Below are 26,781 nucleotides of genomic sequence, written 5' to 3'. Positions count from 1 at the left end.
AGAGATAATACTTTGGAATAAAGCTGTCTTAGACGATAAAGCTTCCTAGAACACAGTTCCAGAAAGACAGAAAAATGAGAACTGCTGTCATGTAGCTTCTCTGTAAATTTAAAAAAAAAGAGGCTGGATTCATCCTTGAGTGAATGATTTACTCATTGCTCAGCTTACACACACACACAATTTCACATGTACAAGATTAGCACTCAAGCCTTTGATCCAAGTGCTGCTGTCTTACTAATACTAGTAAGTGCCACACAGGGTCATACAAAACAGAAATGACCACAGGTCAGGAAGCAGGAAAATATTTTTAAAAACAAATATATTTTTTAAAAGTTAAGAATGACTTGTAAAACACAGTGCTCAAACTCATTGAAATAGCTGAGCTTTAACAGTGATACTTTATACCAGCAACTACATGTCACAAGTAGAAATACAAGTCTCACAACAGCCATTTTAGAAGCAAGAGATTTCTCTTCATAAAAGATAAGTTTGAATGGGAGGAGACAAAAAATAGAACAGTTTACAACCACGTTCAGCATTGGCAACATGTAGCTAGCCATCAACAAGACAAACCACTTTTAAACTTGTCAGGCAAAGGTACCAGACAAGTCACACTGAACTGGGTAGTTTTATTTAACCAAGTAAAAACAATAGATGTCATACCTTTATCTTATTCCTGTGGTACAACATTGCAGATATGCTAAAAAAGAATGTTACCCTCTGTAATCCAACAGTGGTTCACAGAAGTAGTGCAGAAACAAACAAAAGGAAATAAGGTTTTGAATGATAGTACCAGAAATTTGCACTTACTTTAGCTATTTTCACAAAATGGCTCAATATTTCTGCCCTTATTTTTAAGGTCTGTGCTGTTAATATTTCTCGTACAACCCAAAAACTGACCTATAAAGTAAACACATATAATTTAATTTATTTATAAAAAAAGGTCTTTATTAGATGACATATTTGTAAACTTTCATGATTCTCCAGGGAGAAAACAGGGTAAGGAAAGGAAAGAGTTCTGATCCCATGAATTCTCATCTGTAGAGCTGCAATTACTCAAAAGCATTACCACTGAATATAAGAAGTAGGTAGAGAAGTGAGGCAACACTAAAATAACTGAATAAGCAGGTGAAACACAGAAAAAGAAGGAAAAGAATTGCTAATGTCGTACCATGACACATCGGCAAAAATTATTAGGAACTAATAATTAAGAACAAATGGTCTAGAGGAACAACATGAAACTGTGGACAAAGCAATTGGAAACAGGATCTGCCGTTTTAAAATCTTAATCTTCATTTAGAAAAATATTCTTAAGTTTTAATTCATAGTTCTATTTAACTTTATACTCCAAGACAACTGTCAAACAGTACCTGTTCATCACAATAATCAAATCATTTACCTGGTTAAACCTCCTAGTAAAGGCAACAATATTTGGAGCAAGGATATGTTTTTCTCTCTTATTCCATCCACAGCTGGCTAGTTCCTAGGAAATACATTTAAAAATTGCCTTAAAAATCAGTAATGTTTAAAAACATTTGAAAGTGTAAAAACTGATACATGACAGAAGCATCTATCAGATAACTGCTAAAACCAATCCAAGGCACCGATTCAATGACAACTAGTCTAACCAAACACTTGTTTTCCTGATGTACGTAAATGATGTGATTCATATCTTCTCCTGATACTAGAAAAAACAGACATCATTATTAATGTTCAGATACAGAGAGACTAAGCAATCAGCCACAACTGATGTCTCTGAAGTTTCATTCTGCATTGATTATTTCAGTCTAGGGTTCCCTCGTATGAGCAAATCCGCAGATACAGGAGTAAAGACTTTGCTAGTATATAATCTTATCTGGTTCAAAACTGAAGCTAAACATATCAATAAGCAATATTAGAAGTAGTTAAAGAGTACAAAATTCAGCTGTACAGCTAGAGGTGGTAACCTAGCTATTATTCTTGAATGTCATCCTCATTATTATAGATAGTAAAACTTCCATGAATACCCCCCCAGTTTAGCATATTCAATCTCTAATTTTTTTTAAATTAAAATGCGAGATCTAAAGCATTTGAAGAACACAATTTTGGAACTGTAATATTGTTTTTTACAGTAGTTACAAACTAATATTAAAAAACCTGAAATCTCAGTACATGATACTCAGACACAGAGAACCTATCATTTGAAAAAAGCTGGACAGTAACAGTCTTAAGTCTGAACGTCTTCTGGTCAGAAGGTTGGGGTTAGAACTCTTTGGTTTTTTGGGGGGTTTTTTGGGCTTTTTTTTTTGGCTGTTTTTTAAGCCATAAGAGTTTAGCCAGGCTTGACTGAAGTGTGGCATGTACTTAAAAATATAGATTAGTACTTTGGTGCTAATAAAGCAAAAAGTTGCCAGTAGGCTGCAGAGTTCAGTCACAGTATATGAAACAAATTTTTGAATGCTCTTTCATTACGGTGACTACTACAAAGTCAACCCAGTTCAAAATAATAAGAAAAAATCACAAGTTCTGTAGTATAGCCATAACCACAACTAATCAACTTCAGTGCATAATAAAATCCCATTGCCGTATGGCAAAAAATAATCTTTCACTTAAACTGCAAAATAAATAGTAGAAATTCCTGTGGGAAGTATAAAGTAAATAGAAGAGCTAAAAAGCAGATTAATGATTTTCTCCTTTAACAAACTGTATTAAATTATGCATCAAAAAAAAAGTGATATTATAACTACAAATTTGATTTAGCTAGAAAGAAAGTATCTATTTTCCAATAGCTATTTGAGGCAGTATATTTGGATGGCCTGGCTTTTTTTAACTACAGATTCAAGTTACCACATATCTATACAGTCTTTATATTCAGATCTGACAAGTGGTAGATACATACATACTGGAAATGAGTTCTCCATAACAGCAGTTCTAAATCACTCTTCTGTTTTTAGAACCACAAATTTCAGTTTCAATCAAAATGTTGTTCAACTTTCCAAATGTACACTATTAACTTTAGATGCCATCACATGAAAAGGCAGAGAGTCAGCCAAACAGAATTCTGCCTCTAAAAAGCACTTCGTGCATTCTGATAAATGGAACACACTCTTGAGATGTGGCGGTCTGCATGTTCCTGTGTGAGCACTAGGAAAAGCATTTCCAGTTCCAAACGTATTCTGTATCCCAATCTTCCAGCATTTAAGCCTTCTGCAGATAAAAACCCCAATTTGCATCTGTCAAGACACAGACTCTCCACATGATTGGTACACATCTGGTCTTAAGAGTCTGGAAATTATATGTTTATGTGGAAAAATCTCAGTCACTCTACATTTGTCAGAGAAGTGGAAGAGGTCAGTAACCTAAGGATATTAGAGTTGCCAGAGGGCTAGGCAAGCAATGATGGAAAATCCTGTGCATGGTAAAATCATTTGACTAGCTTTAAAATTCAGACTGAATATGAAGGTTGATAAGAGTAAGTGCTCCAACATGCCCCTGCTGAATTTTTTTTATACTGCTATAATGTACCATGTTCTAGTATTACACTTCATCTTTTTTTATGGAAGGATGCAGGCAATTTCTTCAATGCACAGTCACAAGAAAAACTTTCCAATCAAGTGTGCAAGAAAACCCTGAAATGTGCGGAGATTGCAACTTCCAGGACTTTGAAAAACAAAAAAACTAAATAAAGTTACATAGAAACTAGAATGAAAGCATAGTTATTCCTGCTGGAGAAGAAAGAATTGTTAATCAGATGTCCTCTCACTGAACTCTTGCAAAGTAACATGCAGATGTGTTTTTTAGTAATAGCTCAATCAAAAAGCAGAAAAAAGCCTCAGCAAGTCCTACGTTTAAATGATGTGTGTGTGTTTGAGATAAGACTTGGCAACCAGAACTCTAAAATCTTAAGTCTTTCCATGCATGCATAAGCTAATGTTAAAGATTAAAACCTGAAGAAAAAACAATATAACGCTCTTCCCCCAAACACAAAATTCAACAACAGATAACTCGCTAAAGCAGCCAGCCCAACGATTGGTGACTAAGGAAATCTTCTCCGTGCACAGTTCTGCCCTGGAACCTATGTTGCTATGCAACATCTAGCAAACCATTTCAACCTCTTTCTAGCACAGGAAACTGGAAGTATTCACTCTTATTCACATACCAGTGTATTTACCACCACTTCCTGCACACAAAAGCTGACTCTGCAGAGCAACTGTGAGCACCTAGCACAAGCCAGTATGAAAGGAAAAGTAGGGACCATAACTCTGCCTTCACCATACCCAGTGATGTAATAAAACGAGTACATCATGCAACACAGGCTTCAACCAGATATTGGCCTTTCCTTCTTCCATGCAATAGAAGGACACCGAAGGAAGACTCTGACAAGGTAGAATTCCAGTGTAAAATGGCAGACAACCATCAGCCCATCAACAATGCAAGAGCCAGTCACCTACATGGAAGCCTGCAGGCCTCAAAGGAGTAGTTTATCAAAGGGTATCCAAGCTTACTGACACAGAAGAACAAATACAACTTAATTTAAAAGGCTACCAGGCCTCAAACAAATGCAGACAGTTACAGACTATACATTAATATTTGATCTGACCAGAAAATTTTAACCTTCTTAGTCTAATAACTTACCTAATAACAAGAGGCAGATAGATTACAAATACACAGACTATATCTTGCTTTAAAACCTAGTCCTACAGCTAGCAGTATTTCAGGATAGAAAGTGTTGTTTATTTTTGGCAAACAGTTAAATTACATTGGTAATTCCAATAAGATGAAAGTCAGAAAATACAATTAAAAATAATATTTTATGGCAATCACTACTTATATACAGACCTGCATTCTAGCAGAAGCTGAAAATACGACATTAGTTTTTTTCTGATCATTTTTCACTAAGTTACATCTATCTGCCCATCAATCAAAGTAGCACTTAAGGAAATTTCACTTCCAAAAGGCAAAATGAAGCAATGACAAAGGAGAAGAACAGCAAATCAGTATTTTGTTTTGCTATAAAATTCTATGGCACAGATATTTCATAGCAATTAAAGCAAATGCAAAATTCACTTAAAATATGAACATCTTCAGTTTTGTATTTTATTTTGTATTCATTCATCTCCTCAGAATATCACTTTCGGTGAAACCTCCATTTTGTTTAATGGATGTTTTTCTTAGCAAATTTTTCTCATGAAAAAAGTATCTATGTATCTATTTGTAAATATTGATATTTTTGTGTTAACAGATTTTTCTACAGGTATTGCTGGTTTCTTATTGCATTGTTCATTTGCCATTTTCTTCCCCACAGTAAAGAAAAGACTGCACAACTGCCTGGAGAACACATGTAATTTCAGAAGCATGGAAGTGCTTTCACCTACAAAACTGTCTTGGTGTTCTTGAAACAAAATTAATTTATCTGACAGGAAGGATAGACTACAGATATAGGATTTATCTTCCTTCCTATATCTTCTCAAAATAGAAGGCTGCTAATCTCTCTAAACCACTGTAATATACAACGAGTTGTTTTGTTAGTGACCAAATTAGATGAACTGAGCTTCTACTAAGAACCTTCTAAACTGGACTGCCCTTTCTGATGTTGTCAAAAATTCAGTTCTGCTCATATTATGGGGTTTTTTTTTTCCTCTTTATGTATTCATGATATTCCACCCAGGCACAAGAAGACAATAAACCATAATGGATCTAAGGACATGTTCTTCTATTAAAGAACCTGAAGCTGGAAACAGACAATTCTTGTACCTTTTGCAGAAAATAAATTTATTTCATCAAAATACTGAAATAACATATCACTTTAATGCAAATTTAACATATTCTGATAAGTACCTTCATTCTTTATTTTTCAAGTTCTTATTTCTGATTTTCAAATGTCTATGTTAACTTTGACTGCTTCTTCTCAACAGGCCTCAAGTTTCCTTCCATGTCTTTCTTAAAAGGTTAAAAAATTAAAGGACACTAAAAACATTAACTTTTAAGGGTTTGGGCTGATTTATTCCCTCAGAATTGAATCTTAAACGTGATAGTACAAATTAAAAAGTTTACCAAGAGGCTGATGCAGCCTAAAATATATGCCATGACTAGAGGCTTAAGTCAAACTCTGGAATCAGATGTGAACTGAAAAACACGAGCAGAACGGGGAGTAGAGAATTTTCACATTTGATAAATTTATCCTGAAGAAACACTCAACACAAAGCAGGACAAGACGACTTCCAGAAAAGCACAGTCATCTCCTTCAGCAATAGATGACAAATCAAAGTAAATCAGGCTGGGTTACAAATTCACAGTGCTAACAAGGAATAAGCCTAGAAGAATATTAGTGCAGTGCACGAAGTTGAGCACTTTTGAACGAAAAAGCATTATTTAAATGGTTACATTTCCTCAGGCACTGAATTCCAAAGATGTAAACAGATAGTTTAAGAAAACCTACCTCAGGCTGTATAGCTTTAAATACTGGCATATCCATCAATGTAATCTGGCTCTGCAATAAAGATAAAATTTTAAATAATGTAATACAAAGAGGTATCATGTATTTACATCTGCCCTTCAGTAACTACAAACCATACAGTCACATTTTCTCCATAGACCAGAACTGACCAGTCCTGAATTTGGCCTCCCCGGTCCACGCTGACACACCACAAGCAGAAACTCCACCATCCTGAGTGGCAGTATGTCATTATATTCTCTTACACTTACCGGCTGTAACTAAGTGAAGGTTTTCAGTACCTGCAGCAGTCTAAGAGGAAAAAAACTGTGTTTGAGAGTCTTACTGTTTGGGCCCTTTACTGACATAACAGAAATGGCAGGAAGAATTCTTTGCCTTTCACACAGAAAGCAGCATACATTTTACATTCACTGGGTTGAAAGGCAATAAAGCATTATGACATGTTAATTAGTTATAATTGGAATATGCTTTAAAGGGGTCATACACAGATTTTTCAGTCACTGATGAGTGTGTCCTGATAAGACATTGTAACGCTATTTCAAAGCCAATAATTTTGGAAAGAAAAGCATTTATAGAACTTTTTTAGCATCTGAGTGATAAGATACTTGAATTGCTTCAGTGATAGAATGACATTATATATTTGGAAGTTACATACATTATGTTTAACCAATAGGTACTTCAAGGATACTGTGAGAGTATAGACCTACAGAGCTTCGAATGTTGTAATTTACATGATTTAATGTGTAAAAGAAAGTGTCAAAGAACACTTCTTTGGATCTTTCCCCAGCAAAGCTTGTCTGTTGGCCATTTTGTTACACTAAACCTAAAATAGCAAAAACTTAATAATCCCCCCTCAACGTGCTCATTTGATTCTACCAATTAAGAATGATAACTATCTATTTAAATACAATTTTAATAAGGTTTCTACTATTAGTATGATTCCTCAGACATGAGCCTAGAAAAGGTAATGAGGCCCATAAAATTTGACAGACATGAAAAAAATTTCCTTCCATAAATGCTTAATTCACACTCTCTAGTGATCTCTTGCTTTTATATTATGCTAAGTCAAAGATTTTGCCACAAAGCCCTAGCCAAACACTCTTAGCAGCACTCAATTTTGCTATTTATACTTCTGATAAATGTTTGGATATTTGCAAACTCAGATGTCATTAAGATCTCACCCTGCTCCTAGAAAAACTGCAGTCACAAATGCCTTTTTGCAACTTTTTGACTGTCTCCTAATAAGATGTACAGCAGAGGCTCCAAAAAGCTGACTATAAGCCCTATTATGCGACATTAATGAAGAAATTTTCACCGAGAATTATTAATTGTTTTAACAAGACACGGGTTCAATCAAAATCACCAAAAAGGTTAAAACAAAATTCAGTAGTATTGACAAGCTGCTGGTCTTTTCGTTATACATGTGACTACCACCAGGGAATTTCTCCTCTGCTGCTTCTAAATTTTAAAAAGGAACACAACACACTAAATTTGGAAGTGACCTGAACTTGGCTCCATTCCCTTTCTCTAAATATTTATATTTAATACAGCAAACCCATCCTCTACAGATCTCTCCCCAATGTCCACTAACCAAATTGCACTAACTACAGTAAACCCAGACCTATGTTTTTTTTCATTCTCCCCAACTGAACCGTTTCAAGTTATTTGAAACAGACTACCAGTCTTGAGTAACAAGAAATGGTATGTATAATTTACTGGTTGCTATTATTTACTGAAAAAAGAAATTATCTGCTTCTCTGAATGGAACAGAAGCAGTAAACATTACTTGAGCTGTTAACAAAAAAAAGAGGATCAGGGTAAACCAATGAAAAGGTTTTAATGTGGTACAAGGAGAATAGCTACTCTGGCTAAGAAAGCCTTGGTGTTAAAATTTTGTGTGACCATATTAAAATCAACATCAACAAACAAAACAACCCCAAACAAATAGCCCTACCACTAGGGTTTACATATGATCTTTTTCAAGCCTCACTGCCAGTCCTACAGACACACATTTCAATTTTTGGTTTCTTTGAGGGTTGGTGGGTTTTTTGTTTGTTTTGTTCATGGCTATGGGTGGAACTGGAGAGAGAAAAGCAACTTACCGAAGTTTGGACTTCAGAGTTCAAAGACATGTTACGATATCGGGGGGGGGTGGGGTGGGGTGTGCGCATGTGTGTGTTTTTAAAGTGTACCATTATAAATCAAGACCCTCATCAACAAGCTTCCATCTCAAACGAACAGCAGTAGGAATTACGAACATAACAGAAAACTGATGAGTTCTAAGTTACAAGCAACCTCACCTTGACTTGACCATTTTATAAATACAGTTCCGAGATCACCACCAATTCAGTTTTGCTGATGTAGACTATACACTACGTTCTGGGTTGTCTTTGGACTTAATATTCAGTCTCCTCTGATGAAATTAAACATCTCTATTTTTGTGTGATTTTACAGGCCTGTCTTAATTGTGGATCTATTCATTCCTGAAGGCAGTCCTTGGCCATGGATCACCTGAACTTGGATGAACAGGAGCAAAAGCATCAGGCCACTTTTTAGCTGAGTTGATGCAGATTTGCCAACCAAGTATTTTTATATTTTTACCTAATAACAGCTCTCATCTGTGTACTCTGTATCAGTGCTAAAAAAGACTTACCAGAATTTGTTCCAAAGTGATGAACTTATAGGAATAATGTAGGCATATCCCCAGGACTTTTTTTTGTGAACAGGTATTAAACGATCTTATGCCAAATGAGGGAACCATCATTTTGATGCCCAGAATATTAATGAAAACATTGAACCAGGTTCAATAGCTTTCATCCTCAATCCTTCCTGCTCCCCAACAAGTTAACATATAAATTAAAAACAAGGGGCCAAGCACAAGAACTGTATTGGACTTTTGCCAAAACTGCAGTTCTGCTTTCAGTTTAGTACTGAAAACTTGTCATTAGGGAATGCAAATTGTTTCCTCTCTACAAGCTTCTTTCCTGCTTTTAAGAAACTGATTCTTCTGAGAAATCGATGTTTCAGCAGAAAAGATGAGTATTTGTGATTTCAATTAAAAAAAAAATTAATCAGAGTGTGGATAACTAACATCTTTAAGCCTATGCTAGGGTCTTCTAAAACACTAGAAAAAATTCAAATTACTTTACATGGAAAAACAAATATGCTGTGTCAGGTCAGTACGAATGATTAAATCCCAAGACATGTTTATTTTGTTAAACTTTAGATAATCAGAGATTTGTTTTCAAGAACATTGGAAGTTCATTTAGAAGATTAAGAAGAAAGTTTCATGTATTTTTTAATATTCTGCAAACCCTGAATATTGTACCAGCTAAAATGCAAAAATAACATTTCTACTTACAGCAAACTCCTCAGGAGTTACTTTCAACACATCAAATACAACTGCATCGTAGCTTTTATTGGCATAATCTGAACTTCGCCCTTCCAGAGAATCTGAGCTGCTACTACCCTACAAAGAAAAAAAATAGGAGGCTTATCTGCAGAATAATGAATTTCATGTCAAATTCAGAAAATAAATGTCTAAAAATATTAAGACATGATAAGAAAATGTATGAACTTCAAAAAGCTTCTGACACTGAATTATGAAATTTAGTTTAGCACGGTTCACAAATGTTTTCAACTAACTTTCCTCTGCAAAAACTATACTGACATACAATTTCAGCTCTATGAAATTTCCAGCTTCAGAAAGCCATTTTAAAAATTATAGACCAGATAAAAGAGCTGTCACACAAAAGAACACATATTGGGATTTTGAAGATTCATATTCAATGGAAATTTTAAAATTAAAGATGCAAGATAAAGAGTGGGTAGAACCAAATCATGCTGCTCTATCCGTAACACTATAAAAAAGGAAAAACTGACATGTCCTGAAATTTAACCCAACGTTAGCTCCAAGGTATTTTAGTACTGTGTCTTGCCTTAAATATTGGTGCCTTGCATTCCTTTTGAAGTTTCTGTCCCTGGGCCCAGATGCAGGCACTTGTGGCTCCTTTTCCTTTCCTCAGGAATAACGTGATTTAATAACAGCAGCATTATTTTTCTATTTCTTATTTTAAAACTGCATACCAAATAAAAATATAGGCACATAAAGTCTTAAGCCCTTACCTCACTGAGGTCATTTGTTTGGTAGAAGAACACTGTTGTCAAAACAAGATGTTTCTCATCTTAACTAAGGGTGACGTAATTGTCACTTGAAATTGACTTGGTAGCAAAGAACTAGAAGGTGGTTGGTAAATGAGATGCTGATTTTCCCCTCCCCCTACAAAGTATCTGGGGAACTACTGATTAGGAAGCCTGACATTTGTACTGGGCAAACCCAAGAAGAGAATAAAGGGGAATTAGTAGAAACACAGATAGGTATGCTCTATCAGGAAATTGCCAAGTTTGGCTTTAGAAAGAGAAGCACTGCCTCAGTATCTACAGACATGTGGGTAAAGCAACATGATTAATGCAGTCTTGTTGGACTTCCAAAAGATAACTGACATGGTTCCTCACTCCAAAGACATTAAGGAAACTACGCAGCCCTAGCATAGAGACTATCCTTGCAATGATAAATAATTAGTTAGAAGACAGTAGTTACAAGCACTGAGAATATGTGAATCAGCAGAGAATTATGCATGGATAAGTGATGATTATTATATATTCAACAACCTGGAAAAGACAGTGAACAATGAGGTGACAATTCATTGATGACTATGGATCTTCATGTTATTTATTCAATGTGGTAAAACAAAAAACAAAACCTGGCAATGAAAAACTGAAAAGGGACTTAACAAGACTTGGTAAGTCTGGAAAAGAGAAAACATCCAACAGAGTATGAAGATGCTCCTTTATAAAACCATGATGCACCCAAACTTGCAATACATATGCAGTATTAGTCTCCATCTTAAAATGGATATCAAAGAACTGGAAAAGTTTCAGAACAAGGCAACAAGGATGATCACAGGTATGGAATGGCTTCTTTACAAAGAAAGACTGGCTATGCTAGAAATCTTCAGCTTGGAAAAGAGGCAGTGAGTTGCAGGGGGAAGTACAATAACTAACAAAGTAAGTGAGAGGAAAAACAGGAATGGTCTCTCTTTGCTTCATCTAACACCAGGAGAAAGGGTTATCAGTTAAAATTAGATATGTATTTTAAATGAATAAGAGGATACCGGTCTTCACACAGCATACAGTTAAGCTGAAAAACAGCTTGTTATAGGATTCTGTAAGATTACACAGATTGAAACAGGGGACTAAGTAAATTTACAGAAGACATACATTGAGAGAGAGCAAACAGGACCTTCCCCTCAGGAAGTCCCTGGGTTGCAAACAGCTGTGGCCAGGATGGTACCGGTGGGATGCTTCCTGTGCTTGCACTGCTCTTGTGCCCTTCTTCAGGCATCTGGTATTGGCCACTATCACAGGCAGAATAATGGATTAGAAGAATTTTTGGTTTGACCCTGGAGACTTTTTATGCTCTGATCTATGACAGATATTTGCGTTCTGAGAAAATGGTGTGCAAAAGTCTTTTTTTTTCTTAATTAGAAGAGGAATTTCAAAATTGGGTGTTTACATACCCAATTCAGAATGTCCCCCATCTTGAGAGAATGAAAAACTATTTTTGTTAGTCTGAGGGCATTTATACTATGTTTGAGAAAATTATCATCTTCTGCAGGGCACAGCTGTATTATGTATTTTTGTTTTGTTATAAGATTTCTAAAGATCAGCTCACAGCTGATTTGTGTCATGAAAATCAGGACAACTGCTTTGATAGGATCAAGTTGAGCGTGCAAAAGGCACCATGACGATGGAAAAACTTCCTTCATACAGCTCTTCAGCTGCCTTAAGAGATGAAGAAGTAGAATTTTTCAACCAGGGAAGAATTTCATCAAAATGTTACCTTTTTAAAAAGCAAAAAGTAGCTCCAGTTGTACATTTACAATGTGTGCTTTACTGTAGCTGATTTATAATATTTCATCATAATACTACATGAAAGTAAAAAAACAGAAAAACTCAGTAGTGTAACTAATTCCCAGGCAGTCCTCAGTTGGCTCTCCTGGACCTACAAACACAGGCTGTTACCTGTGCACAGCAGCTCAACACAGAACTAGGCAGCTTTTGGAAATAGCATGACGGAGCTGCCTGGTCTCCAAAGGATACAAAGGGTTAAAATCTTACAGAGCACTTTCTTACTAGTAGACTAGTACAGTCCAAAAAAATTCAACTGGAATATTTCTGATTGGCTCCATTTAGATGGTATGATACATTACATTGCTCTTAACTCATTAATAATAAACGGCTGCTGTAAGTTAGAGTTACACGTCAAAAATGCTATTTAAAACTAATCTAAATGAGTAATCATCATGAACAACAATAAAAAAAAAATAGAACTATGGAGCATTCTCAAATTACTCTGTTGTCAAATACTACACCATTCATAAGAAAAAGGACTATTATGACTGGTAGCGGAAAGGGCTTCTGTAAAAGTTGAAATAAGCCAAACTTTCCATTTTGACACAGGAGCTAACAAAAAACAAGGAACTGTACCTCTGGAGTGGCGGAGGTGACCATCACATTGGCCATGAGGTCATTCCTTTTATACATGCTCTCCCCAAGACACAGGAAGTTTCAGCTCATCCAGCACTGGTGAGACAACATGACGAAAAGAGAATTCCTGCAAAGCAAATGTATTCATGCAAATAAATAAAATTTTAAAAAAGCAATAATACAAGAGATTTCATTGTTCTTTCTCAGAGAAAAGAACTTCAGAAACAAGATTATCTTAGCAGCTAGATTCTCTTTTCTCTTTCAGGTACTAACTGTGAAAGGGTATAACTGAGTATCCTTATCCCCACTTCCAATCAACTCAAAAAAGGTATTAAAAAAAAAAAGTGTATTATTTGTCATTTATGTTGAATTAGGTTTTATATGAAGTCCATGCTAGGCAGTATTCATCCAGAAACTGCAGTTTACCATAACATATTTTGAAATAAGAAATCCAAGCTATTAACTGACTGAAAAAATGATGCTTCCTCACTTTTCCCTGCTCATCACTTGAATTAGTCTCATAACTGGTGATTTAAGTCCCACTGTATCTTTCTAATGTGCAAATCCTATTTGCAGCTGCTTAGGCCTCCACTAATATCTATCCTGACAGGTGCACCTGAAAGCATTTTATGGCAGGCCCCAAAGAACAGAAGCTTTCTAGAGAAGAGAACCAGACAACATCATCCTTCTTAGTCAGAAGGATGAATCTCAAGGATCTTGGCTAATCCAGCAACAGCACTGCCTGAAGTGAGACTTTTTCCAAACTGGATTAAGCGGACAGATACAGTTCCAAATTGGCTTAGGACTTCACATATGTAATATACCTTAAGCTTCCTCCAGAAGCCAAAAGACTGGACTGCAAAAAACTGAGTATGTGGTACCATGAAGAAGCTGCCTCGACCCATTTGGAGCAAATAACCCGTTCCAGAAATACAGAGAGTTTAATGAAAACTAAAAACAAAACAAAAAAAACCCACCAAACAAAACCCATCAAACCAAAAAACCAAAACAAACCACAAAAAATCCACCCCAAAACCATATTACAGTTCTGAGTTAACAAAGCCATTGATCACAACAGTAATACTCGTATCTAAAAGAACCATCAATCTTGAAATAAAGCACAAATAATTATGAGACAGTACATTCCTGAGTATTGAACAAAGATAAGTTTTTATAAAATATTTATCTCCCTGATATCAGGAAATCAGATTTCATCTTCTTGGATATATATTAATTATTGTACACTAAAGGATACGAACCATATGGACAAAGGTGGATATATAATTCCACAAATCTAATTAAGTTCCATGTCATTCAGAAAAAATAAAATTTTTATATTATTAGGCACAACTAAAATGAGAGCAACTGACATGATTATAGACTTAATACAGATAGCAAGCATACTCATAAGAAGAATTACACACACATTTTTAAATAAAATCACTTATCCAATCACAACAACAGATACTTCCAGACACAAAAACATTCCTTTTGGTCAAAATTTTATGTAAGGGGAAGTGAAGGGAATCCTAAGCAATTTTATTTTCAAATCTACACAGCAAAGAAAAACTTGACCCTAAGATTGGCTAATTCAGAAAATCACTCAGAAGGCTTTTTCATGTCACTTAAAAAATTGTCACCGATGGATATGGCTAGTCCCTCCCTCACACTGGACCTCTGATTATTCCTGCAAAACTTAAGAATTAATTCATTGTTCCTATAGAAGATACTGTTTGGAGACAATCATTCTCTGTATTTATCTGACATGAAGTAAAATGAAATGAAGTAAAAACTGGCTGGATGGCCGGGCCCAAAGAGTTGTGGTGAAGGGAGTTAAATCCAGTTGGCAGCCAGTCACAAGTGGTGTTCCCCAGGGCTCAGTACTGGGGCCAGTTCTGTTTAGTATCTTTATTAACGATCTGGATGAAGGGATCGACTGCACCCTCGGTAAGTTTGGAGGCGACACCAAGTTGGGCGGGAGTGTTGATCTGCTGGAGGTCAGGAAGGGTCTGCAGAGGGATCTGGACAGGCTGGATCAATGGGCTGAGGCCAACTGTATGAGGTTCAACAAGGCTCAGTGCTGGGTCCTGCACTCAGGCCACAACAACCCCATGCAATGCTACAGGCTTGCGGAGGAGTGGCTGCAGAGCTGCCTGGCGGAAAAGGACCTAGGGGTGGTGGTTGACAGCTGGCTGAATATGAGCCAGCAGTGTGCCCAGGTGGCCAAGAAGGACGATAGCATCCTGGCTTGTTTCAGAAATAATGTGGCCAGCAGGACTAGGGAAGTGATTGTCTGCCTGTGCTCGGCACTGGTGAGGCCATGCTTCAAATCCTGTGTTCAGCTTTGGGCCCCTCACTACAAGAAGGATATTGAGGTGCTGGAGCGTGTCCAAAGAAGGGCAACGAAGCTGGTCAAGGGTCTAGAGCACAAGTTTTACCAGGAGCGGCTGAGGGAACTGGTGTTGTTTAGCCTGGAGAAAAGGAGGCTGAGGGGAGACCTCATCACTCTCTACAACTACCTGAAAGGAGGCAGTAGCGAGGTAGGGGTTGGTCTCTTCTCCCAAGTAGCAAGTGACACAACAAGAGGAAACAGCCTCAATTTACTCCAGGGGAGGTTTAGATTTGATATTAGGAAAACTTTCTTCACCGAAAGGGTAGTGAGGCACTGGAAGAGGCTGCCCAGGGAAGTGGTTGAGTCCCCATCCTTGGAGGTATTTAAAAGATGGGGAGATGTGGTGCTTAGAGACACGGTTTAGTGGTGGACTTGGCAGTGTTAGGTTATCAGTTGGACTTGATGATCTTGAAGGTCTTTTCCAACCTAAACGACTCTATGATTCTATAAAAGCCAGAACCAAAATTCAAATTCTACTCTCAAACACAGCAAAAACAAGCTTCACACAGATACTGTATTCAGTGCATTTGGGGCACCCATACTAACTACTAGCTTAACAGGTTTAAAGCTGCCCTCTCATTAACAGTCCAACGACAATTAGCACAATGACACAGTACCTGCCAAAGTCCTTCAGTTAAACATTCAACATAACACATTTTGTTCTTATCTTAATCACTGAAAATTCTGTCAGCTAATACATCATAATATATATATTTGAAGTTTATGTTCATTGAATCATGAATCAAGAGTCCACATAATCTCAAATCTAAGACTACTCTGAGGTTGTAAACAATCTTATAGGAATACATTCACAGACTCTTAGGACTACAATGAAATGGCTGATTAAGTGAACAAGGGGACGGCCAGGGATGTTTACAAGCCTTACTGAAGTTAGAGTGTTCAACATGATCCATTGCTAACACTCTGTAGAGAGAAGGTCTTAGTACAGGATCTGCCTCTCACTTTGCCAAGTAAGCGATTCTTTGCAAGATTCACATCTTAGAATCCAAATGGAACCTTAAGCAAAAGCTTGTTAAGACGGACATAAAAGCTAACACAGTTCAGACCCACAGGATTGCGCAGAAGAGACTGCTGAATCCAAACATCTGTCTCATCAAAAGAAAGAACAACTTTTCCTCTCAAATTAAATCATCAGTATTATTCCCATGGGGTGAAAACTGAACTACCTGACTATTTCTAATTACTAAACCTAAATTGGCTGCTAGGGACAGGTTAAAATACAGATGCCATATAGCCCTGTTTCACTGTACGAAGAACTGGCAGTGTTACAGAAAGTTTACACACACTTTAAGCATGCTGCTAACAAACAGCTAGTAAAAATTTTTCAGATACAGCATACACACTAAGAGCAGAACTATTTGTGCGTGTCTCTGCACGTGTGTAAGCGTGTGCACACACAAAAACCAAGAACTGCTTACAGAATTACCAAGTCAGCTCAATATCTGATTCACTTCAAATTGAGAAAACAAACAGCATGGTTGTCTCATCATTCCCCACAGCACACACAGATGAACCCCATGGCAACCACTGCCACAGACTCCCGTACATGTACTCTTTTAGCAAAATCTGCAGTTGCTCAAACATGCAACTAGGGAAGGATACTACCACATTTTCCTTTGCGTCCTCGCCCTTTCCCACAATGCTCTGATCACATAAACAGGAAAATGCTGGAAAAGCAAGCAGCTGAGAATAAAAATAACCTTTTTTTTTACTTCCTTGAGAAAGATGAGATCTTCACCCCACCTGTAATCCCTACAAGACCTTACATGACAAACAACAACTCTCTCCACGACCTCATGGGCAAGCAGGAAACAAATCAGTATCTGTATTTCAAATAATGCCAGAATCTCCTCAGTTAAACTACTCAAGAAGCAATTTCCTTTATCTTGTGTCCTGATAAAGTTAATTGATATTTTGAGCACTAAGACTACAAAGTATTTCTAGGTCTAGAGCTGCTCCTGTTAACAGTCCTTGGAGATACTGAAGTGGAAAGCAATTTTCATCATGTAATTTCTTTAAAACGTGGCGTTTACATCAAGGCCACAAAAATATTCTTGTCTCCTCCTTTTCCACCTTTCTGACTAGGCTTTCCAGTGTGCGGGGGCTCAAAAATGCTCTGAGAGGGGAAAGAAAAATCCCATATGTGATCTTGTATCCTGTCCAAGCTCAGTTTTACTCCAAGTTTTAATGTTCATCAAACCAAAAAAGAGGCAAAAGTGCTTTAATATCTGAAACCAAAAGCACTAACATACGTTTGCCTTTCAACATTCAGTACATAAAAAAAGCTTGCAAGGTTAGATACTTTCATTCTAAAAAGGACCAAAATAGATTTTTTTTTTCCCCCAAAATGTTTCAAATATAAAACAAGCATTAAAAATGCACTGTTTTTTCCTATGTGTATAGGTTTCTCCAAGATTGACATCTCCTATGAAAAAAATACTTCTCTACACACCCGTTTGTTTTGCTGCCTTGAGAAAAGTCATAGGGAACAATTATCCTTTTAAGTCAAATCCAAGAAAGAGTTTTTATTCTCATGAAATCACCTGGTGATTTGAAGTATTTCCACACTTGCTATCACAAAAGGTATTACTCTGCAAATTAAGTAACACTGGAGCTACTACTAAGCCTACTGTAACAAAAGGCTGTCAGATTACATACAGAAAGATATTAAAAATAATTAATATAAAACCTGCTCTCCTATCCTTGCAATATATCACTCCAACAAGGATAAAAAGAAATTTTTGAAATTTCTGAAGATTATCAAAGGTCCAATATGTTGGTAATAAAAGGTAAAAAGTCACTAAAATGACATATAATTTCTTTTCATAGCTTTTGCTTCTTAAAAATTCTTTCAACTTGCTCAGGTTAATCATTAAAATGACGCATTATACAAACAGTGCTAAAAAAACAAAACAAAGAAAACACCTTATCTGTTTGTTCAGAAGGTTCACAGGTACATCGCAGTAGATCTCATTCATAGATTGCCAGAGGAGTTGATAAATCAGGATGCAAACATACATACCACCAGAGACTGTCTGTTCTTCTTTGCCAACTTAACAAACCCATTTAGATATGTAGTTCTCTCTGAAGCAAAAGCGAAGACAGTGGAAGAATAACTACACTGGAAAAAAAAGGAACACAAAAACCAAAACATAACCATCAAAACTGAGCACAAAAGTAACTCCTATAGCCATTATTTTACCACCATGTGTTAAATTTTGTCATCTATGGCACAGAATTGACATTCTCTGAAAGCAGAAATGCAAATTTTACATTTCTGTTAGTAATATGCAGTTGCAATGACCATAAGTTCATTCTCATTACTAGTTATCCAACTCACAAGAAAGTTACCAAAAAAGTCTTAAGCACAGACACCACCTCTGGCCAAGGAAGTCCCTGTGCCCTAATTTCTGAATGCTAGCAGAGCACTCTGGGGAAGTTACTAACTGTTCACGCTGCTCTCAGCAAATATGAAAATAACCGTGTAAACAACCACTGATGACCATTGTTCTTATTGATTTTCTTGTTGGAGGAAAAAATACTAAGCTAGACAGGCTTTTGATCAGACCTGGTACGGCCATTCTGGACTCCAAAAATTAACTGTCTTAGCTGATTTCAAACCCCATTTACTTACTACTTTCATTAGTTCACTATGGTTTTCCTAGTGTCACTGAGTCATGAGCCAACAGCTGCAGCATGCTTTTAAGAAAACATACTTTGGTATTCTACCAAAAGATAACTGTTCTTTCTTAAGCTTAACTTAGCTCCACAACTGGTTCAGTGAAGACAATCAAAGAACACTAGGGCCCTGTTTGGGCACTGATAAACTTGTTCAGAACCAACAGAAGTTACCAGCTGGGTGTTTTGTTTTTTCTTTTTTTAAATAAATTTAGAACAGAGTAGTTCCAGTTGGAAGGGACCTACAATGATCATCTAGTCCAACTGCCTGACCACTTCAGGGATGACCAAAAGTTAAAGCATGTTATTAAGGGCATTGTCCAAATGCCTATTAAACACTGTCAAGCTTGGGGCATCGACCACCTGTCTAGGAAGCCTGTTCCGGTGTTTGACCACCCTCTCGGTAAATAAGTGTTTCCCAATACCTAGTCTGAACCTCCCTTGACTCAACGTTGGAACCATTCCCACGCATCCTGTCCCTGGATCCCAGGGCGAAGAGATCAGCACCTCCCTCTCCATGTGGTCTCCTCATGAAGAGAGCAATGAGGTCCCCCCTCAGCCTCCTTTTCTCCAAAGTAGACAAACCCAGAGTCCTCAGCCACTCCTCAGAGGACATGCCTTCCACAATTTGGTATCCAACATCAGAATGGTTAGCTGTCACCGACCAAGATAAGGGAATGAAGAATACTGAAAGAATCTTGCTTTCTACCTCCACCAAGATCAACAATATACTATTCCGCTTCATTAGCAATTGCCACAACCTAAGGACGCATTTACAATAGACCATATAGAGCTTCATATTAAATTCGGAATTGTTTTTCATCATTGCACTCATTTTCCTCTTTCTTCATTCCAAAACTATTCCTCCAGATGTTCACCATTAGAATGTTTCTTTCCTTGACAAACCACGAACAAAGTCATATTCAGATGCTGTGGGCGTAGAGTACAAATGAGAATATGTTAGCACAGTTAACGTACTGGAAGAGGAAAATGGAACTGTATTATGAAAACAGGATGAAAAAAGTAATGTGGTTATACTTGTGTCCCTGTGCTTGCATTCAGACAGTGATGTGAAACTTTCATCACCATCTACATCACATCCAGCTTCAGCCCAGAGGCTCGTACCGGGGGGGTGGGTGGGGTGGAATTCCCATCTTTTTGTGTTGTTGCTAAATAAAGAGAAAAAGGCAATTACCGTCAAGGTATCTAAAACCATGTGTTGCTTGTTCTCCATATCTAGATATTTACATACCTTCCCCCCCATGCTAAGTTTCTTTTGTTTAGTATCATCATTTTAATATTAAAACCAGAAAAAGAAAAAGTAAATTTTCAAAATCCTTCTGAGTCCGAGCAAGTTACAGCTGTTTTGTCATTGCAGTGATAGAGAAAGCCAGTCTGGAACGATTTCTAGAAAAGAATTTCTTTAAACCTTTCAAAGAAGCAGCTGCTGAGTGATATGTGGATACTTGCTAACCTAGAGAAGAGTTGATGCACAAACCTCAGCAGCACTGAGCCACACTGATGTAACACCATTTTATTCCTGACTTGATAGCATCTCCTCCCAAAAGCTTAGTACATTCAAACACTACATTGTATCTTAACTTTCCTGACTGCCCCTGTCCCGTCAGGTATCACCTCTCAAACCCCATTTCTCATCCCCTCACATATGATTTCTGCAAAGTGGAGAGGAAAAGGATCACATCTCCTATAGTAAAGGCAGAAATGATCCATGTGAGCCCACGTCCTTCAGAAAATAGCAATCTTTTGTATGCCATTCTGAGCCCTTTCATGACATACAATGCATGCACAAACACACATATGAGACTGGACAGTTGAGTTGTCTAAATAGTCACAATGCTTTATACGAAAAAACTATTTTCGTTTCAAAAGTGGTTTTGAAATAATTCAACATTAGACTTTGGTGGCCATTTTGTACAACATGAAAAATTCTAAAGCATTTAAAAGCCTGGATTTAAAGAATAATTGCCTACCAACAGTTTAGTAAGAAAAAAGTAATTATGCTATAAAGATTAAAAAGTCATTACATTTCTATGACTAAAGATCCTCCTAAGCAAAAACTGTCTTGTGTACTTCCAGTATTCGCTTCACTGGAAAGTCTCCCTAATATATTTCATTATGCTTTAGGCAACAGTACCACCTATTGATAAAAAGTAGTTTCATGCACATTCTTTTCTGAGAAACTTCTTACTATTGTTAATGAATAATAAGGAAAACGTAATGGAAATAATACTTATAATTTAGTACATAAATGCCTATATTGGGCTGTGACAAGATCCAATGACAATACACCTTTTGAAGGGAAACAGTACTCCAAAGTTTAGTACAGCAACTTATACCAGTCACTGTTACGCTACCAGCACAAACAGAGAAGCTGAGCAGAACTAGCAAAGTGAGTGAGTCCCAGATTTAGGATCACTAGACCTGTCAGTCTTCAATAGATTGAAACAGGATTTTAACCAAAACCACTATAAACATTAAGGGTCTGTGGATTAACTATGTGTTAACCCCACTGATTTAGCTGACCACAAACTGAAATCACTGAAGTAAATAAGTATTCTTCAATAACATGAATCCTGAGCAAACAGGCTGAAAAACTGATTCTTGCAGCACCTCGCAGTACCTACCAATGAATCAAGTCTAACTCATGAAAAAGCAGATTCAAAGTTGTTTTCTCTTATTAAATTATCTCAAATCTCCTACTTCCACCCCTCTAGTGCATGGACACTCAAATGAGTTCTATCATGAGGAGAGAAGCAGCTGCTGTAATGAGTTCAAGAAACAACTTCAGAATCCAGGTCCCAAACTGGGTTTTATGAATACACAACTGACTTGATTTATACTTAACAGTAGGTCAAAAACAACATCTGAAGCTCAGGTCATGCTTTTATGATATGCTCTACTTGACTAGCCACATGTAACACTAGACTGCCACAGATTCCTTTGTCATAGCCAGGCTGCCCTACAGCAGTCCAAATCCTGGATTTTCAAAATAATTTACTGTCGTAGGGCAACCTGGATACAAAGAAATCTGTGGCAACCGCTACACCAAAAAGGCAAGCTGACATTCTACAAGTTGAATAAAAATAAGGTCTTATTATTTTTCAAAATTATAATGAATGCAAAGTCTCAGTCTTATAGTTTAAGAGCTGTATGCACAATCTCATAATGAAAAGGCTCTGCATAATGCTCCTAAACTGTAAAAATTTATTGCAAGATTATTAAATATCTCACAGAATCCTTAGTTGGTAAAACCATGGAAGAGCAGGAGGCTGACAATGCAGGTCTGAATGTGCGATGCTATTTTTATCCTGATTATGCCCCATATCTTTACTATATCCACTGATAATAAACTGTCATTAGAGTGAACTCAATTATATTTAATTAAGTGTTCTCTTCTCTCTCCATTCTGCTATCTCTACCATCATTAATGCATCAAGATGTAAAGTAATGATATGATCAACACTACTTGGATAAGCAAAAGAAATGTAATAAAGCAACATTCTGAGAAAGATCTCAGGCTGCATACCTAAACAAATTAAGACAAGAAATACAGTGCAGGTTTCTAATAATTAGAAACTGTTTGAAGAACTTTCCATAGAATGTGGAATTTTACCCATGGCTGGAAATCTTTACATCAACATTGAATTTATTTATTTAAAAAACGCAAAACCACCCCCTACAACAAGACTGAATGGGAATTCAAGGAAGTTTTATGACATACAGTATAGAAGCCACCAGTGATTACCACCAGAGTCCTCTCTTGTTTTCGTGATCTATTAATTAATACAGGACACATATCAACAAAAGCTTTAATGCTGAAAATCACTTTCTTGAGCAACAGAAACTACTAAGAATAGTACACAACTATACCTGGCAAGTTCCACGAGCAGTGACAAAATGAAATCATCACTGCAAAGCCCAGACTCTGCAGTAAACATCCATAAGAAAAGTGGGAACCAGTAAACAGTTTGTTAATTTGTCACATAAACATGGATTTGCTGGGAAACAGCAAAGTGACTTAAGCTCTCCTCTAGCTTGACTGATATGACACTCCCATACCACAGTGCTGCAGATACTCCTCCCCAAGTTAGAGAAATGCTGCATTATGGTAAGTTATTGGCATCTGGAATGTATTTTCTGCTTCTGCAAACAGAGCTTTCCATTTTCATTGTGAAACTGACAAAAATGCCTCTCAACTAAAGCAGTAATTTCTAGTCAAACATTGCATTCTGATTTTAATTTCTCAGCAAAACTAATTGAAGTTTTATATTTGGTACCAATCTCAAGATTAGAAGACACCCTGCCTGTCACACTAAACACCATTAACATATTTTGAAATAGTATATAAACAATATATTGTAGAGAGGAACTTAGTAAGGACTAGTATTTGCAATATTTGCCACAAAAGCATAACAGCCTTCGTGGCTTCCGAGTATTCCATTAATAAGCTGGTTTTATATTCAAATATTAGAAGTCAGCAGAAGTATCTCATGTTCTTCTATAAACTGGGAAGAAAAAAAAAAAAACAACAAAAAACAGTTGCATTTCTTAAATGAAGAGTAATGACTATAAGCTACTCCAAAAAAATAAATCTAACATCCTTTGCTGCCACTTGGAATCCCTCATTCTGTGTCAACCATAACAACCTACCTGTGGACTCTCTTCTCCAAATCTTTATTTAATCAAGTTTTAGAACACTTCAAAGTTTTCAACGTTCCACTAGGTGGCAGCGAATCTTAACTTACTACAGGCATGTTTTCAAAATGTCCTAAATCTTTTGTTTTAATATGTAATCATAACTCAGAAAGAATATGTACTCATCTTTGATAGATTAAGAAGTGAAAATGGAAGAGAGTGCTTTGTAGGTTTTAGGTTTTCTACGCAATTACTCTGAGAACCTATTTTACAGCATCCCTTAGAAAAATAATGGAAAAACACAGAGAAAGTGCCACAACTTGGTTGACGTGAAGTCATTCAAAAGACAATGCTAGATTGCACCGTACTGTCCTAAGTCCTGAAGAATAGAATTTACTCAGGGATAGACAATAAATTTATCCCTCAGTTTCCATCATTCCAAACTACTTTCATACTTGTATTAATTTTGCCAAATCATTTTGGCTGAAAAAACAAAATATTTTGGAAGAGATTTGCAAAGTGTAGGAGGCAGTGATTACCATTACTACCCTGCCCGTGATTTAACCTATACTCCAATGATCAAGATGTTCATGTAGGACTGTGATAAATATTCCCTCTTTAGCATTAAGAGTTACTCACCACAACTATTGCCATGTTCCTTCACTGCTTCACCCACATAAAGTTAGTTTAGGAAGCCTGCTGTCTCTCTCAGACTCTGTAATACCCACAATCTTAATAACTATCTTTTCACAGAATCACTGAGGCTGGAAGGGCTGTCTTGAGATTATATAGTCCAATGCCTCTGCTCAAGCAGGGCAGGTTGCCCAGGACCACGTCCAGTTGGGTTTTCACTATCTCTATGGATGATGCAACTTCTCTGTGCAACCTGTTCCAGTGCTTGATCATTCTCACAATAAGTGTTTTCTTGTGTTAAGGTGGAATTCCATGTGTTTTCCATGTATTCTGCTCTATTCTAAGTTGTGCCCATTGCCTTTTCCATTCACTGGGTACCACTGAAAAGATTCTGGCTCTCACTGGGTACTTCTACACATTAGTGATCTCCCCTGAGCCTGCTCTTTTCCAGGCCTATGCAGCCTCAGCTCTCTCAGCCTCTCCTCATATGAAAGATCCTCCAGTCCCTTTAGACATCTTCATGGCTTTTTGTTGGACTCATTCCAGTAAGTCCATAACTTTCTTTAACTAGGGAGCCCAGAACTGGGCACAGCACTCCAGATATGGCCTCACCAGTACTGAGCAAACAGGATTGATCACATCCTATAACCTGCTAGCAATGCTCTTCCTGGTGCAGTCCAGCACGCTTTTCCACAGTATCACAGAAGCCAACAAATAACCAGTAAGGAGAAGGGGGGGGAGGGGGGGAAAGGCAAGACAAAAGTGAAGAGTGCCTTAACTGGAGACAAATGTATGAAACAAATTCCCTTTTCCTCTCCTTCCCATTTTTTCATTGAACTAATGCTAAGCACTGTGGTGGCAGAGGTTGATTTGCAATAGTCCTAGGATCCTTCATCACTGACCAAGGAACAAGAGTCTGTGTGTGAGGCACAGCACAGCAACAAACAAAACAAGAAGTTATACAGAGCTATCAGGACATGGGTGAATAGCATAAAACAAGAAACAGACAGACTTACAGACTACAAGAATATAAGAGAACAGAAGAGGATCACAGTGTGACACTAGCACTTTGAGTTCTGAAAAAATACTGCAGCTTTATTTCTTAGTAGTTACAGGGAGCAGTAAATTGGGAAACTGAAGCAAAAGCTTTGATGACTTTTCATTTAAGCGAACAAAAAAATGGTTGCTATCCAGAACCAACCAGTTCTTCGGGTCTGAATCCTTTAGGTTGGTAACTAGAACATTGCTGGGTGACGGACTTTTGAGTACTTGATGAGGCCTATTCTGAATATGCCTGACAAAGGGGACTACAGTTCAATTAGAAGAATTTCTTAGAATCTCTTTGGCAGGGGGCGGGGAAAGGCAAGAGTGAGTGGGCAGAATCAGTACACTTGCTGCACAGGAAAGAGATTAGGTGACTTGGAGAATTTAACTGTTAGAAGTCCCAATGTAAATGTAAACAAAGATCACAAATCATGTAGAAATTGGGGAAAAGCTATTTCCCCAGAGCTATGAAGATGTGCATTTATAGGAGGAAGGGAATATTGGCACAACAGAGCCATGTCTTGGACCCTGCTGAGGTTAAAAGAAAGTATTGTATCTTAAGCTTTGGGATGAAGAAATCCTTCAATGCCTTGATGGCCATACTGCCAAGTTTGAAAGCAAGATTTAGGCATCAACTATAAATGTGCTAAACTGAAAACTAATCCATTGTAGATATAATACAGAAATGCACATTCCAAAATTTTAAAGTACCGGGTGCAAGAATCTGAATGCTTTATGCGTACAGGTCCCAGAGCTGATTTAGTTAGCTAAGACACTTCTCAAGAGCATCAGACTACCAGTTTCAACTGTCTCAGGCTTCCTCCAGACTCTGACAGTAAATCTAGCATAGAGCTCTACCCCATGTGTCTCAGAAGACTGGTTTAAAATTAATTGGCCTGGAAGCAATCCTCATTCCAACAGATGATTGTGTGAAAACATCCTGACTGCAATACATACATCAACTCAAGCAGGCTATCAGACCAGATTCTCCAATCTAGTTTCCCACTGACACTTTTTAGAAGTAATGTCCTTGAACTGCCAGTCTTACTTTCCTGGAACAGTGGAAGGACACTATATTGCTATTTCAGTGGCCACTTCTTCCCCATAATGCAGTTGGGGAGTTTTGCTGTGATGCATTATATTACTTTATCTTAATCCAGACTACATGCAGTTGATATTCTGCAGGAGTCACCTTTACAAAAGCAGTTCATGGAGACTGCCTGTTGGCACCTAAAAAAAAAAATCAACTCACAATTATAACCATGTAAACATAGTTACCCTATGTTAACTGGCAATTACTTCACATAAATGAAACAGGAACACAAACTCCATCTTAGCAAATTCTAAGAAACTGAAAGATTACTATATAAAATGA

General features: G+C 37.1%; 1 protein-coding gene across 12 annotated transcripts in view; it reads right to left on the bottom strand.

Moving 5' to 3' along the window:
• RALGPS1 (Ral GEF with PH domain and SH3 binding motif 1) overlaps nucleotides 1-26,781 on the bottom strand; it is a 155,337-nt gene that overhangs the window by 96,562 nt on the left and 31,994 nt on the right. For 6 of the 12 annotated variants that reach the window (XM_087753216.1, XM_087753215.1, XM_087753226.1 and 3 more), the window contains exons 3-8: nucleotides 18,321-18,516; nucleotides 12,983-13,109; nucleotides 9,795-9,902; nucleotides 6,419-6,469; nucleotides 1,400-1,483; nucleotides 811-900 (exon numbers count right to left, since the gene is read on the bottom strand). In XM_087753216.1, the coding sequence (XP_087609342.1) occupies nucleotides 811-900; nucleotides 1,400-1,483; nucleotides 6,419-6,469; nucleotides 9,795-9,902; nucleotides 12,983-13,039 (390 nt within the window). In that variant the 5' untranslated portion in view covers nucleotides 13,040-13,109; nucleotides 18,321-18,516. Of the gene's footprint in view, nucleotides 1-810; nucleotides 901-1,399; nucleotides 1,484-6,418; nucleotides 6,470-9,794; nucleotides 9,903-12,982; nucleotides 13,110-18,320; nucleotides 18,517-20,111; nucleotides 20,243-26,598; nucleotides 26,637-26,781 lie in introns of all 12 variants that reach the window. The other 6 variants (XM_087753222.1, XM_087753220.1, XM_087753221.1 and 3 more) reach the window with 5 other exon arrangements.

This window comes from Nipponia nippon, unplaced genomic scaffold, assembly GCF_047370975.1.
Source record: "Nipponia nippon isolate SJK-2023a ecotype South Korea unplaced genomic scaffold, ASM4737097v1 scaffold_16, whole genome shotgun sequence".
Lineage (NCBI taxonomy): Eukaryota > Metazoa > Chordata > Aves > Pelecaniformes > Threskiornithidae > Nipponia > Nipponia nippon.
The sequence above is the reverse complement of the archived record's forward strand: the minus strand, read 5'-3'. Positions and strand labels throughout refer to the sequence as shown.